General features: G+C 39.3%; 1 protein-coding gene across 1 annotated transcript; it reads right to left on the bottom strand.

The window, feature by feature from the left end:
• Positions 1–2680: 2680 nt before the first annotated feature.
• LOC121382071 (L-proline trans-4-hydroxylase-like) lies at positions 2681–22834 on the bottom strand. Its single transcript, XM_041511550.1, has 10 exons — positions 22738–22834; positions 16077–16111; positions 15661–15739; positions 14962–15043; positions 12506–12616; positions 10120–10211; positions 9251–9341; positions 7432–7561; positions 4087–4238; positions 2681–3369 (listed from the first exon to the last, which is right to left on the bottom strand). Exons 2-10 carry the CDS (start codon positions 16087–16089, stop codon positions 3265–3267), a joined length of 855 nt encoding a protein of 284 aa, XP_041367484.1. The 5' UTR covers positions 16090–16111; positions 22738–22834; the 3' UTR covers positions 2681–3264.
• Positions 22835–24378: the final 1544 nt, after the last annotated feature.

The following is a 24378-nucleotide window of genomic DNA, read 5'->3' as shown; positions in this document are numbered from 1 at the left end:
GCCGGTCAAATATTGCATAAATCGTTTCAATTTTTAGTTTGGTGTTTATTTTTAAAAATTAAATAGGTTACTAACGTGCTCTTTTAAATATGTGTTTTTTATGATAAGTTATTTATGTTTTTAACCTCTTTTTATAATAGGAAATAGGAATTTAATAGGGCGATGCAACATGGTTCTATACCATACTTGTATGCGCTAGGTTTCTAAATTAAAGTGGTGCCAGCGTCTGATGAATGGCATAACGTTCTGTTTCTCCAGGATTATAGAGAGGCGCCCCTGGACTTGGAATCGCCAGGATACGTTTTTATATTGCCAGACTCACCAGACGCTTAACTTTCCCTGTTTAAATACTTTTTTTTATTTTTTATTTTTTATTTTTTTTAATTATTATTATTATTATGTTTTTTTCTTCTCTGGTAGAATCGTTGGCCCTTGGGCCTAATTTTTGATGGGGGCACCGAGACTGGAGGGCACGACGGTTGGGTTGGCTGGGTGGGGGGGTGCTGGGTGGGTGGGAGATACTCCACCGGAAGATGGTTAGAGCGGTAGGCGTAGGCGGTTTTGGTCGTAAGAGTTGTTAGGTTTGTTCGGGGGACTGCCCCCCCCCCCCCCCCCCCGGAACCTTCCCCGGTTTCGGCCACACCGAAGTCCCCAATACGATGGGTGCCCCTAAGGATGGGGGCACCGAGACTGGAGGGCACGACGGTTGGGTTGACCGGGGGGGGGGGGGTGCTGGGGGGGATACTCCACCGGAAGATGGTTAGAGCGGTAGGCGTAGGCGGTTTTGGCCGTAAGGGGTGTTAGATTTGTCCGGGGGACTGCTCCTCTCCCCCCCCCCCCCCCCGGAGCCTTCCCCGGTTTCGGCCACACCAAAGTCCCCAATACGATGGGTGCCCCTAAGTAAAACATATTTCCCTATTAAAAAGGGCTAATTAATATATATAAAAAAAACATTTTAAAATATATTTATATTTAGGACTGCCCGATCTAAATTTGCGTTACAAATTGTTAGTTGTTTGCTGTATATTAAATATTGTTTGGGAAAATAACGCACAAAATTATTTATTGTAAAGTCCTTTTTCCCTGTTTGTTTAAATATCAAAATTGCCCCAGTAATTGTTCTGTCCCAGGTTGGACTACTGGCATCCGGTGGCCGAACCTGGGATAGACATGCTCGAAACCTTCGTGGTATAGGAGCATGTAAATATTTTATTGATTGACAGGCTGTTTCCAAGACACGTGGGTGACGCCATCACTTTCCATGACTAAAGAGCCTATAAGATGCCCATTAACAGATGGATCCGTCAATGAAATCACTGGAGTGCCAATAACTCTCTCTTCTGTTTCGAACTACGTGACGAGGTTATGACAGTTGTGTTTTGTGTAGGAGTCGATTTTTGTGATAATACTGTTATAATTAACAGCCACACACCAGATCCAAATGGTCGTTGGGGGAAACGGTTGAAAGTCGAATCTTTTCCATTTCAATTGGGAAAGCAGTTTAACATCACCATCGCCGTCAACCCAATAGGGAACGAAACTGAAGTGGATGGAAAAGAACTCCCATCGTTCGCTCATCGGTATTCACCAAATGATATTCGTTATTTCAGCTTCAAATATGGCGGTATTGACCTCGTTAGCGTCAAATTCTTTCACAACACTAGTAAGTAGGTGGTTATGCTGTTCATAAATAAAATCCAAGGTTTCATTTACAATGAGCGAAAGTGTTGACTTGGATCTTCCAAATACTGGCTCGAGGTCGGCCAGTCTATTGGGGTATACCAGTCTACGCAAAAGAGTACACAGTGCGTCTGCCCCGTCGCAAACACAACGATTCTGGTACACCATCTTTTCTGGCAAATTCAAGGCTGCTGTCAGTCGATGAATACTGTCCTTATCGAATCTAAACAAGTTACGTGATTGTTCATCTGTAATATTGTCAAATCGGAATCTCGAAAACCAGATTTTGCGAGTAAGCTAAAAAAACATTAGATCGTCATCGTTGTTTTCTAACGCCATCTCGAACACGTCTGACAATGCCGCCATCTTTAAGTCACTGACAGTACCGATCTGCGAAACTAGCTAAACGGTTACTACTAACTGTTACGGATACGATTAGCTAACCGTATCCGTAACAATAACGGTTTGTTGCGAAACCTCTGTTGTGAAAGAATTTGACAGCAGTTGAGACCTTTCAATGTATTCCTTAGCTGTTCCGGAACTGCAAGAAAAACCATAGATTATAGACGGCACCATATCGATTTGTAGTATCACCGATTTTACTTAATTCATATTAATAATTAGATTCAACAAAATTACTAAATAGGGAATATAATTATTAACCTGTAACGGACATGAAGTGGATCGAAACATTGAATCCCCTCGACGGACCTATTCTCTTGTTGGTTCCCCCACCCCGTCCCAACCAATCAAAGGCCGTGGTATGTGCCGTCCTGTCTGTGAGAAGGAAGGACATGTTTTATTTAATGACGCACTCATCACATTTTATTTACGGTTATATGGCGTCGGATATATGGTTAAAGACCACACAGATATTGAGAGAGGAAACACGCTATCGCCACTTCATGGGCTACTCTTTTCGATTAGCAGCAAGGGATATTTTATATGCACCATCCCACAGACAGGATAACACATACCACGGCCTTTGATATACATCGTGGTGTACTGGCTGGAGCGAGAAATATGTTTGTGGGAAAGTACATATGAAAGATACCTTGCTGATAATGGAAAGCTGTGGCGAAATTTCTCTGAAGAGTAAGAGGCAAAATGACCAAATGTTTGACATCCAGTAACCGATTATTAATAGATCATTGTACTCTAGTGGTGTTGTTAAACGAAGCAATCATTATTTAAACTCTTTTGCAAAATAGTTTCTGGTAATTGTCATATTTTTTATTTTTTTTAGTAGATCAACAAAAACATGTTTGACGGTTATTTTGTGATATTTTGTATCACAAGTGGGTATAATTTTCATTTCATGTTTGTGTTTCAAATGCAGTTAATGACCTGCTTGTGTAAGATATCACACTAATAACCATTCACATATGTTTAACAGTTAAAATGGGATATGTAGTATTCCAAGTGGATGTAATTTTCATTTCATCTTTCTATATCAAATGCCTTTAATGGTCTGCTTGAATCACAGATAATCACAGACAATCACAGACATGTGAAGTAACATCCGATTAATAACTGGGTGCCACGGTTTCTTTGACTCGGTCATACAGACGTCGTACGAAACGCTTATTCTCTGACAGGAATAATTCCCCGATTCTTCGTCGGTTCTTGAAATCTCTTTCCAGTCATGTCTGTGAAATTAGTGCAAGACAAAATGGCCGAATCATCGACCTGAAAAGAAACAGAAAGTGAAATTCTATGATAATTTTCATAACTTTTGTGCGTGAATTTACAAACAAAATGCTACAAAAGAATATTACACGAATCAGTGTCCATTGTAGACTAATCTTTAATTAAGAATAGGTCTAAGTTGGCTCATCAAAATTAACAAAATCAGGGTCGTACCGTGGTCTGAACCTGGGGTGAGGATTTCGATTATGAAACTAGCGAACCCTTTTCTTTACATTTCCCCTAGACCTACGCCCCTGAAGACACCCCATTCTACATTACAGGCTGGTCTAGGTGGTATATTGGTTAGACCATTGGACGTATTGCTGGTAGGTATTGAGTTAGCACTCCGATACAAGCTCCCACCCACAGTGAGTTTTAACGACGCATTGGACTCATTTATTCTTTCGTTTATAGTTATTTTTGTGCTTATATCCAATTAGGTTGCAGTACGCTATCCTGGACACACACACCTCAGCTATCTGTACTGTCTGTCCAGCACTATATATTAGTCGTTAGTGAAAGGTCAGGTTAGTTGCCTCACACCTACCAACTGAGTCGTTAAACTCTGGGTGGGAACCGGTACCTAGATGCGAACCCAGTACCTACCAGCCTTGCCGGTATACATTTGCATTATTTGTTATCCCTTTTTTATATTGCTCAATTTAACTCGGTTACTCCGGCTCCCTTTAAGACTGACCCCGAAGCGGAAGTACTGACCACGTGCACCCTGGTTCCGGTGGGGTGGTGGTGCTGTATGAGGGAGTTGTTGGAGAGGAGGTTGAAGGCGCTGATCAGAACCCACCTCCTCTTGTCGCTTGTGTTGGCGCTGCTCGTGTGCAGAACGTTGCTGTGGAAGAACACCGCGTCGCCTGTACAAATAGCAACAACTTTCGTAACTTACATAAACAGAATCAATCCTAGACAGACTCATCTATAGGCGCACGGGCTCCCATTTGTGCGGGGGGAGCAGGCTGGCTTTTGCCCGTATTAAACGATAATGCCTGAATCTGGATAACAACATTTATTCATATTTGGATTACTACCAAACAATTACATAGCGTTGCAAACGAATCACTACGCATTTTTACATGGATTACAACTCGTTTTGAGGGTAGAGTGATTGAAATACTTGGTAAAAAGGTCTCAGATTAGCACATTTTGCACGAATATCTGCATCATTTTTGCACGAAGTTGAGGTTTTGCTCCCGTCTCGTACGCTTCTGGACAGACCTCGCCCTTTAAGGCGAGCTACATATTACCCTGGCTCACCATCACACTAGTTCAAGGAGAGTAATTGTTAGCTCCCCTTAGCAAGTGAATTTTAAAATAAATAGTCCTAACTTATACTTATAAATATCTGACATGTCTAGATATCCAATTAAGGTCCAATGTGGTAAATTTGGCTCTATAGTTATATACAGTAATTGTGTGGAGTTGTGTGGAATTGTTTGGTTTGTTTAACGAGAGCACATTGATTTATTAATCATCAGCTATTAGATGTCAAACATTTGGTAATTTTGACATATAGTCTTAGAGAAGAAACCCGCTTCTTTTTTCCATTAGTAACAAGGGATATTTCATATGCACCATCCCACAGACAGAATAGCACATACCACGGCATTTGATATACCAGTCGTGGAGCGCTGGCTGGAATGAGAAATAGCCCAATGGGTCCACCGACAGGGGTCGATCCCAAATCTACCACGCATCAAGCGAGCACTTTACCACTGAGCCCCCCCCCCCCCCCCCCCCGTGTATGAAATGTATAGACACTGTTCCTAAAAATATGTGTCACGGTGACCCACCAACAGGTGATAGTGGGACGTAACCTAGTGGTGAAAGCGCTCGCTTGATGCACGGTCGGTTTGGGATCGATCCCCATCAGTGGGCCCATTGGGCTATTTCTTGTTCCAGCTAGTGCACCACGACTGGTATATCAAAGACCATGGTATGTGATATTATCCTTGTCTGTGGTAAGATGCATATAAAAGATCTCTTACTGCATTTGGAAAAATGTAGCGGGTTTCCTCTGATGACTACGTGTCAGAATTACCAAATGTTTGACATCCATGATTACTTAATCAATGTTCTCCAGTGGAGTCGTTAAATAAAACAAACGTAAACTTACCACTGAGCTACGTACCGCCCCCTTTGTACAGAATAGATTGACAATGTTCCTACAAATATTGTACATGGTGAGCTGTAGGATGTATACACGAAGAAATAGGAAGAAGAAGAAGGAAATGTTTTATTTAACGATGCACTCAACACATTTTATTTACGGTTATATGGCGTCATACATATGGTTAAAGACCACACAGATATTGAGAGAGGAACCCCGCTGTCGCCACTTCATGGGCTACTTTTTTCGATTAGCAGCAAGGGATCCTTTATATGCACCATCCCACAGGGTAGTACATACCACGGCCTTTGATATACCAGTCGTGGTGCACTGACTGGAACGAGAAATAGCCCAATGGGCCCACCGACAGGGATCGATCCCAGACCGACCGCGCATCGAGCGAGCGCTTTACCACTGGACTACGTCTCGCCCCTACGAAGAAATAAGCTACCCGCACGTCTCAGCCAGTAATGTGGGTGCAGTTTTGTACTACCACTAGGCCTACAGGGCACCATCCCCCGCACCCCCCCCACCCCCGACTAGCCACTAGTTACAACAATCTTCATTCATTTCTAATTATTTTCGTGTTTATATTCAATTAATGTTCAAGTACGCTGTCCTGGCACACACCTTAGCGATCTGGGCTGTCTGTCTAGGACAGTGGGAAAGTTGTTAGTGGTTTGTGGTTAGTGAGAGAGAAGTGAGTGTAGTGGTCTTACATCTACCCATTGAGTTGTTAAAATTCGCTCTGGGTGGGAGCCAGTACCGGGCTGCGAACGCTGTACCTACCAGCCTTAATAAACATCGATCTATTGTAGTCTGTTGTTGGCAATAAAATGTGCTTTATTAATGGGAAACAACTCCGGTGTAACAAAGCATCTGTCTAACTGTTCGTGTATTATGCTTAGATACATTTTATTTTGCAAAAAACTTATACAATTTGTGGGCATACATATTTATAAAAAAAATTATATGCTGTGCACATTGCTAGGAATGGTAAGTAGCAACGGATTACAATCGATAAAAGTCAATAATAAATGGGTAATACATGCATAGTAATAATATACAATATACTAACACGTCATGTATCAACGTTGTCTGGTATATGCGTGGTAGCAGTTGTCAGGTACTTACACAGTTTAATTAGCTGTTGTGAATTGTCGCTAGACAGTAGTTGCGTTAATTTAAATGTTGATGGTTTATTGTAATAATAAGGTTTAATATATTTATGTTTTATGTTACTGTAGAAAGGACACACTGGAACAAAGTGATATTCGTCTTCTACTACATTCATATTGCATAGTGTACACATTATATTATTCCTGTCAATATTGTGGTATCTGCCCGTTTCTATAAAGAGATTATGGGAAGATATTCTATATTTACTCAAAATATGTTCGTATTTCAGGGCAATAGGTTTCTGAAGGTAAGGTTATAGGCAATAATTATTAACAACGAATTTGTATAACAGACATTTTGGAAAATTGCTAAATACAGCAAACCGGCCTCGGTGGTGTCATGGTTAAGCCATCGGACATAAGGCTGGTAGGTACAGGGTTCGCAGCCTGGTACCGGCTCACATCGAGAGCGAGTTTTAACGACTCAATGGGTAGGCGTAACACCACTACACCCTCTTCTATCTCACTAACCACTAACCCACTGTCCTGGACAGACAGCCCAGATAACTGAGGTGTGTGCCCAGGACAGCGTGCTTGAACCTTAATTGGATATAAGCACAAAAATAAATTGAAAAGAAATGAGAAATTAATACAGCAAACATGAATAAATTGATCTGTCATTCTCTGTTTGAATAGTGATATAAAAGTATTGCAATTTTCTACACTTTGATAATACCATATGTGACCAAAAGTATTGCAATTTTCTACACTTTGATAATACCATATGTGACCAAAACCATGTCTAAAGATATCGAAACTCACCAGGATCAAGCTCTACATAGATAAGTGGACATTTCAGTTTAATAAGCTCCACCCTCTCAAGGTCAGCTCCCGTTTGACCACCCACCATCATGTGGTCCACACGGCCACATTTATGTGAACCCACCAGTACCTGGAATAATACGGTATTGACTGATTAAAGTCAGAACACGCGTAAACAAACTGGAGAAACTATTTTGGTCAAGAGTGCAGTAGCAGGAAGTTTAAAATAAAAGGAAAGACGTTTATAAATAGTATAGCAATAATATATTTAAACTGAAAATAGAATTCGTGTTTTGAAACAGACATAATAACAAACTTTTGTCAGAAAACGATCCTGGGTTTACGTATATATACATATAAAAACACAATCCCCCACAAAACAAACAAACAAACAAACACGGTCTGTGTGCGTGTGTATTTATGTCGGTGTGGCATATAGATGCAGACATGATGATCATGTGTATTAAATCTCTAATGATATTATTAGTTGTTATGTTTGTTTTTAATGAGAAAACATACCCCTAATCAGTGTATCACTGTTGCAATAAAGGCTGTATTGTATAGCATTGTATTCAGTGCGATCTCTCTCTCTCTCTCTCTCTCTCTCTCTCTCTCTCTCTCTCTCTCTCTCTCTCCCTCACTCACTCACTCTCCCACTCTCCTCCCTCTCTCTGTCTCTCCCCTCTCCTCCCTCCCCTCCCTCCTCGTGCTCTCTCTCTCTCTCCTCTCCTCTCTCTCCTCTCTCCCTCTCTCCTCTCTCTCTCTCCCCCCTCCACTCTCTCTCTCTCTCCTCCCTCTCTCTCCTCCCTCCCTCTCCTCCCTGCCTCTCCCTCCCTCCCTCTCTCTCTCTCTCTCTCTCTCTCTCTCTCTCTCTCTCTCTCTCTCTCTCTCTCTCTCTCTCTCTCTCTCTCTCTCTCTCTCTCTCTCTCTCTCTGTCTCTGTCTGTGTGTGTGTGTCTGTCGATATGATTGGCCCATCCTCGCCAAAACGTGTATTAGCTATCATGTTTTTATCTCGGTTGAGTCGATACGTTTGAGTCGATATTACGTTTTGTAGATATAGTTTTGGGTCCCAACGTAGACTGTTATATGGGAAAATGTCTCTATTTGTCGATATTAATATTATGTTAAAACAAATAAAATATTTAAAAAGGTAGACATGATTTGAGCGATCTGAAATCAATACCGTACTGGTATTGTGGGCATGTAACCAACTATCAAATACAATATGGGTTGCCCCCCCCCCCCCCCGCCCCAATATAAAATATAAAATCCTGGCTACGCCAGTGGGGGAGACTGACAGTTGTGTTCTCTTGGACACTATGCATTCTGTCTCTTTCTTCAGTATTTGTCACCCCCTCTGCCTCTGTGGCTCATTCTTTGACTCCATCTGTGTCTGTCCTCAGTCTCTGTCCGTCTCTGTGTCTATCTCTCTCTCCTAAAAGGGGTGGACTAGCCCAGATGCGCGATCGGTTTTGGATCGATCCCCGTCGGTGGGTGCATATGGTTACTTCTCGTTCCAGACAGTGCACTACGAATGGTATATCAAAGGCCGTGGTATGTGCTATCCTGTCTGCGGGATGGTGCATATAAAATATCCCTTGCTACTAATGGATTTCCTCTCTAAGCCTATGTCGAAATTACCAAATGTTTGACATCCAATAGCCATTGATTAATAAATCAATGTGCTCTAGTGGTGTCGTTAAACTCTCCCCTAAAATAGAGTTATTACACATTCAACAGTAATACTTGCTGGCTGTACCTGTGAGTCGATTAAAGGAAACCCTACACGGTTACATTGTGTAAGACACTTCTCGTACCTCCAGACAGCCGTTATCCTTGAGGCACGGGTCGATCGCGATCAGCACGGATAACATGTCGGGTTTCACAAAACCGTTCTTGTACCAGTATCTGTGGAAACACAATCATTACTTCAAGTAGTTTACAGCAGCATGTAACATGCGGGCTTCTGTTAATCTAATGTGCATACAGATGTAACACAGATGCACTTTTAAGGAGCTTATGAGCAATAAATTTAAGCCACAATTTAGGTGAACCTAGAACAAATTGCAACAGAAAGGGTTTTTATTTTGTTTATTTTATATTGTTAACATGACCTCACTGAACATTATGTCCAAAAACTACCCAAATCTTAAAACGGGAAAGGTGCTAATTAGCATAAATCCAATATGCCCGCCAACACCAACTTTGATACCCATGGGTTGCTTTTAGATCCTATAAATCTGTTATGAATAGATAGAAATATGATACCAAAGAATCAAAATATCTTGTTAAAAATATAGTATGACGCCTCTATGAAGACATGACTCAAATATGACGCCATATTGTGTCAACGACTCAAAATGGCTCATATTTAAGATAAAAACGTATAGTTTTCAACAGATAGAGAGATAGAGAGATCCGACCCCTAAAATCCTCAACCCTGCACAATTTACTGCAAACGCGCCTCCTTTCCCATTGGAACACAAATGCCACGGTAATTGATATACCAGTTACCGGTTGGAACAAGATAAAAACATGACAGTAAACTACAGGCGATCGCTCTGCCAATAAACTATTTCTCTACCGGAAAACGAGCTACTTGATAGTTATACAATAATAGAATCATAATGGGAAGATAACTGACAAATCATGTAAAAGTACTGGTTATCAACAGAACAGCACTTACCCATAATCTTGGTGCCAGACAAACTTGCCTCCAGTTTTGGCTTCCTTCATGATGAGTTTCGAGTGATAATGGGCCACATCGCCACTCAGTAACTGAAACAAATTTCAGATTTAGTTTTTATTAAAGTTGTAAGCTCAGTATATTTTGTTTTTATTAGAGTTGTACCCTCAGTATATTTTGCTAATACAAAATACAAACACAACAACCGTTTTAATACACTCGCAAATCTTCACATTCAATAGGGCTGCCTTGGAATAATAGCACAAAACTCTATCCACCATTACCCATATACGTCTATACCGTAGTGGTTTAATGCGTTGCTATTTAAAACTGTAACATAGATGGTAATAATGTATTTACACGTTACACCGTGGAATAATATAATGTCTTGAAAATTATATGACTGGTGTTATAATTATACTTTCAACATTAGCGTCTTGCATTGTCTGCAGTTGCTAAACTGACCTCGATATACACAGAAACTTTTAATTGTAAAAATTAATTTGGCTCTGACTGACGTTTTACCGATCTTTCTTGAACACAATTCTAGTTTCATTTTAACTACAGAAAATATTTACTGAACCAAAACTAGGAATGATCAAGTTGGGATAATTTTGGACTTGGACTTCAAGATGATTTACTGTGCACGTTCAGAGCATGCTGTGGTAGAACACGCCTGTCGTGGACCCATGCTCTGACGTGAGCCACTTCTTCCGTCCAGAACGGGGAATAACATGGGTTTTTTCCTTTCCACCTCGACATTTTATTTTATTTTATTTTTATTATTTGACATTGACTTGGTAAGTATAAGAAAATCATCCCCTGACCTGTCTATTCAGTGCACGTGTCCTCACAATGTTTGTAGATTTCAGGGCCGTAGCTAGGATTTTTTGTTGGGGGTGGGGGGCAACTGAGTAGTTAATAGTCTAAAACTCCTTAAACAGTTAAGAAGAGAATTTTCTTTAAGTTTCTATAATGCTTTCCGGATTTTTTCGGAGGGGTGGGGGGCAAGTGTCCCCCCCTTGCCCCCCCCCCCCCCCAAGTTACGGCCCTGGATTTACCATCCAAACTAGGCCTGTGTGGGCGAAGAGGGAGGAAGAAGTAAATGTTTTATTTAACGACGCACTCGACACATTTTAATTTCAATTAAATAACGTCAGAACCTGTGTAGGCGAATTTACAAAGTTCGTCTGTCATTAGGATAATATACTGAAACACAATGAAAACGCAAAACAGATATTTTTCAATATTTTGTTGTGATTAATGAAAAATATATTTATTGGACTTAAAATAACAATTTATGAGAGGAAGCCATTGATTGGTACTTTTGTCTGGGTTTTAATCCTGGTTTTGTTCTCGTTACACATACAATAGCAGAAACACACAAAATGGTGTGAAATGCGTTCATTACATGCTCAATCATGCTGCATGCAATGCACGTGAAATGCCAGTATGTGGACACATAAAAGTCACGTAACAGTGTCATATTCCTCGTCACATTAAGAATGCCACGAGCGAGCGTTGGGCATGGTTCAAGGGGGTTCAAGGGTTGAACGTCATCAACAGACCGGAAGTGTCCGTGATCGACCTCGACCATGTGGGATGAGTTAGGACGTCGTGTACGTCACCGCCAGCCACCACCGCGTAACGTCGCTGAGCTTGCACAGGCGTTGCAGGAGGAGTGGAGGAACATTCCTGTGGCTTATTTGAGATGTTTGTGCCAATCCTTTCCCCGTCGTCTTCACGCATACTCACGGGCCAATATTGGACACACCAGATACTGACCTTGATATGGGGGGGGGGGGGGATATATGGGGGGTTGAACTTTTCGATTACGAATGCAACTCGATTACTGATGATAACTGGCCATGTTTCCATGTGAATGTATCTCATGAATACCAGTCATTAATGTCAAATTACATTATCCATCAATTCATTAATAGTTTGTCGTTATTTGCAATGAAAAGTAGTTTTCTGCGTTTTCATTGTGTGTCAGTATATATGCATGTACAATATTATGATGCTCCGCTTGTTTGGCAAAAGGGATCTAGCTCAGTCGGTAGAGCGCTCACACGAGATTCTTGAATTGTTTAACTCGAGCCCCTCAACGGGCACATTGTGTTTTCTCCATCCCAACCACTGCTCTATGAATGGTACATGAAAGACAGTGGTATGTGCTGTCCATGTTTTTAAAGTATGCATATAAAAGATCGCTTACTAGTAATGCAACAAATGTGGCGGGTTCGAACTTTCTCTTAAAAATTACCTGTCAGAATTACAACATTTTTAACACCCAACAGTCGAAGATTAATTAATCACTGTTCACTAGTGGTGTCGTTAAACAAGGCAAGCTTGTTTTAAGTTTTTAATACTGAGAGACAAATACCTTTTCCACTGTTCTCACAACTCTGGTGCTTCTGGCAACCATACCAGTGATATCGTTACCAGGGAGACTCCATATGCATTGACGACTTATTTTATCTTCCCCGTCGGAGAGCTGAAAATGCATTAAACACAATATGTTTTATACATTAAATGCTCGGAGAAAATTACTGGAAATAGCTGTAGCACTTTACAAAAGCCACGACGTCATTCATAATAGTCGAAAACTTCAAATAGCAATATCAAGTACATTTGCATTTAAAGTAATGAATCTTTAATTAGGTTAGTGTGTAATATGCAACAACTGTTGTACATACAATATTCGTTCATTTTGTAATAAAACTATCAGGGGCGTAGGCTAGGGGGGTTCGGGGGTTTCGGACGAACCCACCCCGCTGAAGCAAATGGTCCGCTTTCAGAACTAAAGCATACAGGTTTATACATATGGAGTTTCTGGTGGTGCAAAAACAAAATAGAAAAAGGTCCACTTGGTTCATATTCGAACCCCCCAGGTCCAGATCACGCTACGCCCCTGACTATCTTATTTTATCTTTTGTGATTTGTTTTGTGTGCCTTACGACTTGTATATCAAAGTCCGTAGTATGTGTTTTTCTGCCTGTGAGAAAGTGCTTATAACAGACCTCTAACTTCTAATGGAGAAATGTAGCGGGTTTCCTTAAAGATTTTATGTCAAATTTACCAAATGTCTAACATCCAATAGCTAATGATTAATAAATCAATGTGCTCTAGTAGTGTCGCTAATCAAAAACAAATTTTTATTTGATTGAAACGAGACGTTTAACTTCCGAGACGTTTAGCATTTGGAGACGTTTTATACTTGGGACGTGAATTGCTGTATACTGCGAATTTCGCAATAAAAACGATAGTTTCATGATGCAACATGTGTATCAACACAACAAATCCAGAGCATACAGTCACGGTTCTAACACTTTTTATTGTTAGCCGTAAAAAAAAAAAAAAACCATTTGTTGGGTGTGGTGGTTAAGCCATTAGAATTAAGGCTGGTAGGTTCCTGGTTCACATCCCGGCATCAACTTTTACCCAGTGTCAGCTTTATCAAGTCATTGGGTTGGTGCAAACCTACCACTACATCGTCTCTCTCAGCGGCTTTCACACACAACGTAAATAACTGAAGATGTGTGCCCAGGGCATCGTACTTGAATCGTAAATGAACACAAGCACGGAAATAAGTCAAACTGAAATAAAATTGTAAGAATATTAATTAATAAATGTAAACTTAGCATGTCACGGGGATCCTATAATACCCGTAACTGAATAAAACACGATTATCCAAATATCTCTCCTAACTGTATATCTATTAGATCTCTCTGTATCGGGCAGTCCAATACCCGAGTGGCTCGTCTCTAGGTAATCAGAGATAAGATCTTATATAAATATATATAGCACGTTTAGTGCACTAGAAAACACAACAAAACACAATACACCTTGGAATCTGTATTAACCTTACGCTGACAAATATATAGCCGCAGTTAATTACTTACAACAACAATAATAATAACAACCCGGAACTAATCACTTAATTAGTTAATCACTAGGTGTCTAGTTTACACAATATTCTAATCACTTCACCGTGAAACAACACACACACGTGTGATAATTGAGAAACGCTTCCAGGGGAACTTAATTAATAAAGGAATTACAACTCTATTCCTAACTGGTTAATTTTTAATTAACCCTTAACTACTCATTCAGTAACCTTGTAATACAGAATTAATACTGGTACCTATCACAATAAAGACAATAACCTACAGTTTACCTAGGTCCTCTAGGATGACTGGTTAAGCTTTAATAATTTTAGAACAGTGAAGCCTACAATTTACTTCGTCAGATTACCGGAAACACTGTCTAAATAATATTGGTATAATACAGTATTAAAATATTTAAAGTCACATCAATCACATCAAGGTTATACAACAGAGCAGAAATAATATATTTACCAGTCCGGACGGACAACGTTCCCCTGGAGCCTTCCTTTTGTTTCTCCCCCAATATATCTAAAATCCTAGCTATTTATTATAAAACCGAATATCGCCTGGGGGCACATCGCGGTACTTCCCCTATCATGTGATATTTCCACAGCGACCAAGACGGCATTTGTTCTTAGATGGTAGACTAGCTGTCGCCATTCCGCTAGGAATACAAGGTCGTAAAACAGAACTCGCGGAGGTATTACGTAACTACTGGCCACATGGCCTCCGCACCTGGTCTAAGTGTGTATTAGGGGGTACGGTCACGCGGAGGTATTACGTAACCAAGTGCCCAACTGGTCTAAGTGCATATTGGGAACAGCTCGACCACCGTCGCGCGGGGGTATTACGTAACCAATCCGCACACGGCCCTCTTAAACAATTAACATCGCCACAGGCGAAAGATAAGAGCATGTTCCGTCACATAGCATAAAAATATATTAGCCAATACCCCAAAAGCATGTTTGTGTATTTCCGAGTTTTCTTCCAATGCTTGAGTAACTTTTTGCAGTTCCGCCGGTTGAAGCAAACCCCTGAAAGTAAACAGTGTTCTAAAGAATAATAAATTAAGAATTAAATAACTGGGTTAAGTGCGCTAATCAGTCTCTTAGCAAAGGCGAATCCAATTTGTTTTTATTGCTTTAAGCTACAAGTTTATCCGCACAATCTCAATGGTATCCAGTGCTCTAACATTAGTATGTTAAAGTCAGTGGTGTTTGATACCTTGTCCTAAATGTAGAGACGTACACGTAAAAGATCTTTGTTGATAGAAAAATCAGCTATGATATGACAACACCTTAGCTACTATGTGTGAAAATAACTACCCATTGCTTTAATACTACATAATGTGCTGTTCAAAGTGCAGTCAAAGATACAGTCTTTTCCACTTGATAGAACTATGCTTATCAAATATGACATTTTCCATAATACCAGGATTTTGTTACCATTGATTACTATTTTTGTTATAATGCTTTGCTTTAATGTTAAATTACTTTGATTATCATATACATTTGATTGCTTTCATATTATTATGATTACCATCGCAGAGATGTCATTTTTAGCAGTTAATGAAAAGCATATTTGCAACTGATAAAAGGGTACGATGCATAAAAATAATAGAAACAAAATTGACAAATAAATCGTTTCTTACCTGATGATAATATACCCATATTTATCAAATGCCGTCTTCATTGAATCCAAAGGTTTATAGTTGGCCGAATACACAAATTCTATAAAACAGTAATACAGACATATCTGTGTTCTAAATTATTAAAATAAAGATATCAACAACAATGACCACAAAAACCCCCACAAAAACCCCCGAAATATTGAACAATACATGAGTTCATAAAATACATTTTATTATTGACTTCTTTATATAACTGAATTATAATAATCTAAAGTAAAAACCAAAATAATTTTAAAAATGTATTTATTCTTCGGTTCCAAACATCGTTGTAAATGCTCAAGATTGTAAAATATATTCCTCTTAGCAAGAATCAGTAAAGCTGAATGTGTATACGCTTTTTGTTTTAACTAATCCAGAATATGTTTTTACTAACCTACCCTTATCATCCATTTTCAGTTTTAGTCCAGATTATCTGAAACAAAAAAACTAATATCACGAAGATTTGATATTTAGCTTTGATTTAACAATAATTATCATTTTTGATAAATTAAACATGTCAGAGCACTGTCAATTTTAGAACTGATTTTCTACCCCCCCCCCCTCCTCCAGCCAGATTTGGCTTACGCACGAACGGAATCACACACGCACGCACGCACACACCACTTTGAAACACCAGTGGTTGCTTTGAACATCAAAGAAATACACCGATCAGTTAAAAGCTACATTTAGTGAAATAATTATTTCTACCATCTGGGTGATCTCATTTGAAAGAGGCTGGAATTAGTTTTGTTGTTTTGAACAGCAAGGTGCCTCAGTAGTTTAGATTTGTTTCTATAGATGTGGGTTTATTGCCGACGGTTGACGAAGACAAGGACACAGGAAATGTGCCTCAGAAGAACTACCGATAAATCGATTTTTTTGTACTACCCAATTTGTTTTTAACAAAGATCCAATCAGATTACTTTTCTCAATTTCTCAAATGTGTTCAGTTAAACTAATTTGATACACCCTTTAACTGTTTACATATCTATGTTGACGTTGATGATGCTATTCCAGTAGAAAAGCAATTTAATGACCCAAATGATCAGTTTTGAAATCGCTTTGGCAGAATCTGTAGATACTAGTAAGTACAGCTGCTATTACTTCCATAGCATCTCACTAAACAATACAGCTTCAATTCTTAAATGTAGAGAGGCCGGGGGCAATTGCCTCCAGAAATATATGACCCTCTCCACCCTCTACGCAAGCGATTTTAAAACAAAATTCCAAGGAAGCATAACTAGACCCCATAAAAACGTCGTTGGCCATAGTATAAACCCCCTCCCGCTTAAATTCCTGAACACGCGCCTGTATTTGTTTAAAATTATCATTTTGTTCTCTCTACTCCAGCTAATGGAGACGCTGTATTAATACTACTCCTTGATTCGTGCTTGGCTATTTTAACTGAAACACGACACTGGAGTCGCATAAGGGCGGGGCAAAGCTCAGTGGTAAAGCGCTCTCTTGATGCACTGTCAGTTTGGAATCGATCCCCATCGGTGGGCCCATTGGGCTATTTATTGTTCCAGCCAGTGCACCACGAATAGCATACCAAAGGCCGTAGTATGTGTTATCATGTCTGTATAAAAGATCGCTTGCTACTAATGTAAACATGAAGTGGGTTTCCTCTCTAAGACTATATATCAAAATAAGCGAATGTTTGACATCCAATAGCCGATGATTAATAAATCAATGTGCTCTAGTGATGTCGTTAAACAAAATCAACTTCCTTTTTTTCTGAAGCCGAATAATACCTATATCAATATTCATACCAACACATCATAAAGCATCTTTGTTACTATAGAAACTGTCAGAGTTGATTAAGTCGGTGTGTTAGGCACATTGTTCACTGTCAGGCCAGCTGTCATTTGTCGTGGTGGTCGTCTTCAATCAGACTCAGATTTCGGACACTGGTTCGACGTGGGCACATCTTGATGGGATACTATCACGTCAGTCTGTACGTCACGGCCTCATTTCTACAATTCAATCTCGGTGTCTAGTCGGACAGAGGTACACGCTTCCTCTGTTCTCTATGGTGACGGATTCCGTGCCTGTAGTGACTTTTATAGAATTTAATACTCATGTATAATGGATTTTCTTCGTAATGTCTGTGTTATTGTGTTCTTGTTAAATTCTCAAAATAGTTCTTGAAAGTACAGAAATAGCACGCGCTCTGTTGTAACCGTCACACGTTTTAGTACTGAATATATGTGAGTGAACCTAGAAAACAATTGCAACAGAAGGACTTCACTAAGCATCATATCCAAAATCCATCAAAATCAAGGAAAGGTGCATAATTAAGCATAAATCCAATACAGCCGCCAACACCAACTTCACTCGTTATCGTTTTTAATATTATTTTTATTTTATGGTGGGGGGGGGGGGGGGGGGGGGGGTTCAGTCACTTCGAGAAAATCATTTATTTTCACATTAGTATATTGTCTGCACACATTAGAATAGTGATCCAGGATTATTTACTCAGGCCCGTAAGAAAAGGATTAAGGTGAATGGCGTAAAAATTAGTTTTTGTTGTTGCTGCACTACATGTATACATACATACATACATACATACATACATACATACATACATGTACATACATACATACATACATACATACATACATGTACATACATGTACATACATACATACATACATGTACATACACACATAGGTTCGAGTCCCAGCAACGGCATGGGACAATTTGTGAGGCCAGAAAGAATTTAATTATCCCCTGCGCCAGTGCGTTAATATCTATGTATGTAACAGTCAACCTCGACATACATACAATATATAGATATTCATACATGAATACATACTAGCCAATGCCAGGTCTGCCCACTGTTTCATGCACGTAAGCGGGATCGACCGCGTAGATTGTAAGCCCCATGCATGTGGTTGAGTTCAAGAACATTCTTTTTATGGATGCTTCGATAGCTCAGAGCGCATCGTGATTAGTCTTGCAATTTGCGGGCGATTCGGTGCCACAGGCTCGAGTCCCAGAAACGGCATGAGACAATTTGTGAGGCCAGAAAGGATTTAATTATCCCCTGCGCCAGTGCGTTAATATCTATGTATGTAACAGTCAACCTCGACATACATACAATATATAGATATTCATACATCAATACATACATACATACATACAGACAGACAGACAAACAGACAGACAGTGAAACCTCTCAAAACTTGACTCGAGAAACCCGCATTCTCTCGAAACCGGACATTTATCAACGTCCCTTTTTAAATATTGGTACAGAACCTCTCTAAATCAGACACTCCTTGATAGCGTAGTTTTACTTCATATGAAAATGTGCGGATTATAGGGTTTTCATATATACAGATGCACATAAATCAAGTTTGAAGTAATCCAACTAGAAGCAAATTGTGACGAAATATACTTCCGCAGCCCCTAAATAGCTTGATCTCATTTCAAATATCCTCCCTGCGGACCTGTGACGTGTATTGCGTGGATACCGTGTATTGACATAGTATCGACACACTCTGCATGATATTTCCACTGGGACTACATCGGAGTGTTAAAATCTGTCCATGTATTTTCTCATCGATAAAGACAGTAATGAAAAATAAATTACCGTACTACAAACCTTGATGACGTATATAGCGTTAGAGAAGACCTCCCCCCCCCCCCCCCCAACAAACATTAATTATGGATCAGGTTTGACAATACATTGATTTATATTACTTGTACTCTTTTAAATGATCTGTTCCATATATCTCGTATTACTTTTAGAATTCATTAGCTCATAATTCGATACCCCTTGGAAGAAGTACTTTAGTATATACATGTACTTTCTATCGTCATATTGGATGGTATTTCAAATGAATATTGAATATTGATGACAATGAGTAGACTCTGAAAGATGAGCAATGTGTCAGGTTGGAATCAATATTGTGACATTATTTCAGACGTTTTCTTCAATAAATTAATCATGTTTTTTGTGGGTTTACAAAAAAAAAAAAAAAAAAAAAAAAAAAATATATATAGATTGGCTTTGTCAAGTGTTTAACATCAGCAAAAAACTTTAAATTTGTTTTGTTTAACGACACGATTAGAGTACATTGATTTATGAATCATCGGGTACTGGATGTCAAACATTTGTTAAAACTTTTACACGCTGTCTTACAAACATAGATTCAAATGTATTGGTTTGTAAATCTATCAGTAAGTAGTTTCAAGAATTAAACTGTTGTCATTAAATTTTGGGTCGAGGCTCTACCTTAATGGTAGAGGACTCGTATAAGATGAGAAAGGTGGTACGATCGATTGTCCATTGCAGGGCTTAATTTCACAAAACATCGTAAGCCTAGTTTTGCACGTAAACGTAAATCTACAACTAAAACACAATTCATATTACTATCATAGTACAACAAATATAGTTTTAAGTACACATATTTTATTTTATTTTATCATTAAAATGTTCCATCTTCCGTAATGATGTACGTTTTCCGTGTGAAATAGCTGCCAAACACGTGTAAACGTATTTCCGGTATAACTACTAGTCGCAGACGTAAACGTACGATGTTTAGTGAAATTGGCCCCAGTGCTTCATGAATGATACACCGGTATCAAAGGCTGTGATATATCATATCCTGTCTGTAGAAAACTATTCCAATAATGCTAAATCTGAACGACAAAACCATTAAAATGTAAAAAATTATATCTCTGCACCAAGCAGAGTGAAAATGAAGTTCCAATAGCAGTCATCTCCGTTCTTTTCATCTAAAGTTTAAAAAAAAAGTGCTCCACATGTTAACGGTGTCTCAGAAATTGATCGTATTCTAGGAGCCCGTCTGAAAGATAACTTACGTGTGTGGAAATAAATATATTATCTAACACTAGTTTTTGGATTGCATCAAGTGGCAATGCATTTAAGTGCTGTTTTGTAGATTAAATTAATATGTCTGCGTTTACAGGCACCAGGCATGCCTTCTCGATCCGTTTTTAACCAAACAATTCAAGAACATTGACATTTGGTGGAGCTTAGTGCATAAGCATTCTAAATTTAAATTTCACACCAGTCTATTTATTTACTCTCCAACTACATGTACTACCGCACACACTTATACATATATACACACTCGTACCTCGTATTATAAATATGAAGACATGTACGCGCGCACAAACACACACATACACACACGCGCGGGCGCCCGCGCGCGCACACACACACACACATACATACACATACACACAGACAGACAGACTACACACACAGTACACACACATATATACACATCATACACACACACACACACACACACACACGCACGCACACAGGCATAGCACGCAGGTGCGTATACAAACACGCACACACACAGGTACATACACGCACGTACGTGTATGCACACACACATACACACACTCACACACACACAGAAACAGAAATGTTAGAATCTTTTTAATCTTTTGGTCTTTTTCCTGGTATTCCTGACAAGTAATTTTCGACATTCTACTAATATTAAAGTGCATACTTAATTAGTGTGCTCTAGTGGTGTCGTAAAACACAACATACTATAAACTGTCTTGTATAATGGATAACATGGGTAAGTATTTATGTTTATCATTATAACGCAGTATACAATGTGAGTAGTAAGACTTGAGATTGGGGAAATCACGAACGACAAACAACCGAATATTGCTGACTTGATGAAAAGGTGGAACTCTCTATCTTGTTTATGTTTAGATAAGAAAGAAGAACTCTTAAAGACAACACCTGCGAAATCTTGGAGTTTAACTTTTATCAGAAAAATACACAAAGTCTTGATAAAATGAAACATTTCGTGAGTGCTGCCTTTTAGAATATAAACAAATCAAGCAGAATAAAAACGGTAAAACACCACCATTTGTAGAACAAGATAATTGTTTTCATTGCCAGAGTTCTAGCATTTGTTTTATAAGTACTGTTTTCCACTATAAAATTTGAAATAAAAGATGTTATCTTAAAGTTGCATAATGACGAATTTCCGCCATACCTTTAACTATACATGCCCATAAAAATTACAACCTAATAATTTAATTTACTAGTAAAAACAAAATTGATTGACCAACACTTCGTAACATTGCCAGTGCACGACGACTGGTATATCAAAGGCCGTGGCATGTGCTCTCCTGTCTGCGGAATGATGCATATGAAATATCCCTTGCTACTAATGAAAAAAATATAGGGGTTTTCTACACGTCCAATAGCTGATGATGAATAAATCAAAGTGCTCTAGCGGTGTCGTTAACAAAACAAACTTTCGTAACATTATGTCAGGATGTTGCCGACACGTTTGCTCTTTTGTGCAACTCATTTGTTCTGACTGTTCCTGACTCTTGCCCTGAATGGGCGTACTTGACAGTGACGTAGGAAGGTGCCAAAAAGTGTGGATGGGGCACACTTTTATATTTACACACTTTTACACTCGTAAAAAGCAAATATAAAGCAAAATATCCTACGCCAGTGCTTGAGCTTCCGATTAGCTATTATATAACAAACTAGCAGGACCCAAGATGACGATGCTGCGTACCCTGGATGCACACGCTTCAACCCCAGGTTATAGACCGGCAGCTGGGAGGGGCAATCCCCCGGGGGAGGGGAGCGTGACCAATGTATTAGCTTTACTGTAACAGACTAAAAACCTAACTACAATAAAGAATGTGTGTGCCCTGTATGCATATGTCCGGATCCCACGCTAGCTATTCTGTAACAAACAATTAACATGACGAATGTTCGTGCCCTACATTTACGTGCTTAAAGCAAAGTGAACGAAGGTGCGTGCCTTGGATGCATGTGACTGAATCCCAGGTGAACTATATTTTAACAGAAACTTAAGATTACAAAGGCTAGACAAAGTGCTTTTTAAGAGCTTATTCTGATAAACGTTTAGGTTTTTGATAAGCTGATTATGATATTCAGACAAAAAGACTAACATACTGACAGAGGGACGTACATACACGTTCATAGCCACACGCATAGTATACGTGCAAGAACGCACGCACACAATAAATCTCTAATATAAATATGTCATTACATGCACATATATATCCAGATTACCTTGCAAGCCGAACATTACTATGGCGTACGTGATATCGGAAAGGCCTTAGTCGTATTCTCGTAGATATGTCCTGTTTAATGTCGTGGGCGAGATTACAAGAAGAGCGCTGATTATACGTACCAAGGTCACACTTACATCTCACACTGTATAATCTTTGTCTATGCTAATGTAACGTGTCTGTTTACAGGGGCCGTGTACCAAAGTAGAGCATTCACTTTCAAACTTCGAGGTACACCGTACCAAATCAGAGAGTTCCGTGACAAATTTCGAGGTACATTGTATACCACATCGTAGAGTTCCGTGACAAATTTCGAGGTACAGCGTATACCACATCGTAGAGTTCCGTGACAAATTTCGAGGTACATTGTATACCACATCGTAGAGTTCCGTGATAATTTTCGAGGTACAGCGTATACCACATCGTAGAGTTCCGTGACAAATTTCGAGGTACAGCGTATACCACATCGTAGAGTTCCGTAACAAATTTCGAGGTACATTGTATACCACATCGTAGAGTTTCGAAATTTCGAGGTACATTGTATACCACAGCCTAGAGTTCCGTGATAAATTTCGAGGTACAGCGTATACCACATCGGAGTGTTCCGTGACAAACTTTGAGGTACATCATATACCACATCGTAGCGTTCCGTGACACACTTCGAAGTGCACCGTATAACACATCGGAACATTCCGTGTCAAACTTCGAAAAGTACCGTATACCACATCGGAGCGTTCCGTGGCACACTTCGAGGGGAATCATCAAATATTTATGGAGTAAAAACATCTACAACTTTGATTGGTAGTAATATTTATGTGACATGAGTAATTATTTGTAAAAATATTATTATGTTCCCAATAAATTAGTATACCTTTATTTACTGTACTGTTGTTGTGTACTATACACTACAGTTTGACACCACAGACAAAATCAAGAGGTCGTACGCTCGCGGTTGCTTGCTAGAGTGGTATTTGCGTCTATCGTTAATTTAGCGCTTGCCCTCCTGAACACGCCATGCGATATTACCCCCCCCCCCCCAAAAAAAAAAAAAAAAACCCCCACATAAAACAAAACAAAACAAACAAAAAACAAACAAAACAAAACAAAACAACAATAAACTAATTTAACAAAACAAATGAAACTGCGATTTTCTGCAAAAAATGGGGCTTTTTAATAAAACATTCTTTAAATCTCTTAAATGCCACTTGACATGCCATTTTATACGTGTCCTGCCTGGGTGTGTTGACATGCTGCTTGTATCAGTTTTATTAGAAAATGTTAACATTGTCAGCAATGAGAATTGATTTGGTTCAAGATACCCTCATGCAACCTAGATACATATGCGTCCGAGATTCGTCGTCCTCAGTAATTAAATGTGTGTGTAAAGAGTTCCCTGTGATGAAAAGCCCTGACTCTTCGACCTATTGCTGCAGTAATGCACTCACTGAAACCAGCCGTCTAATTAAACATACAAGACAGCAATAGAGAATTCAAAGTGTTTTAGAAGTGGCTACTAGCCACAGCTATTGAAAAGAGGAAGACATAAAAAAGAAGACGAAATAAAACGGAAAAACACGACAACCCATCCCCATCCCCCACCTCTCCGAAAAAAGCACAACAACAACAACAACATACTACGGGC

The sequence above is a fragment of the Gigantopelta aegis genome, chromosome 9 (genome assembly GCF_016097555.1).
Source record: "Gigantopelta aegis isolate Gae_Host chromosome 9, Gae_host_genome, whole genome shotgun sequence".
NCBI classification, from domain to species: Eukaryota; Metazoa; Mollusca; class Gastropoda; order Neomphalida; family Peltospiridae; genus Gigantopelta; species Gigantopelta aegis.
The sequence above is the reverse complement of the archived record's forward strand: the minus strand, read 5'-3'. Positions and strand labels throughout refer to the sequence as shown.

Excerpts from the sequence above, each read along its gene's own strand:
- LOC121382071 (XM_041511550.1), bottom strand. Across the intron at positions 12,617-14,961 it reads TACACAAACATGCTTTTGGG|CTCTCCGACGGGGAAGATAA; the intron begins GTATTGGCTAAT and ends ATGCATTTTCAG. Across the intron at positions 9,342-10,119 it reads GTCTGGCACCAAGATTATGG|ATACTGGTACAAGAACGGTT; the intron begins GTAAGTGCTGTT and ends GTGTTTCCACAG.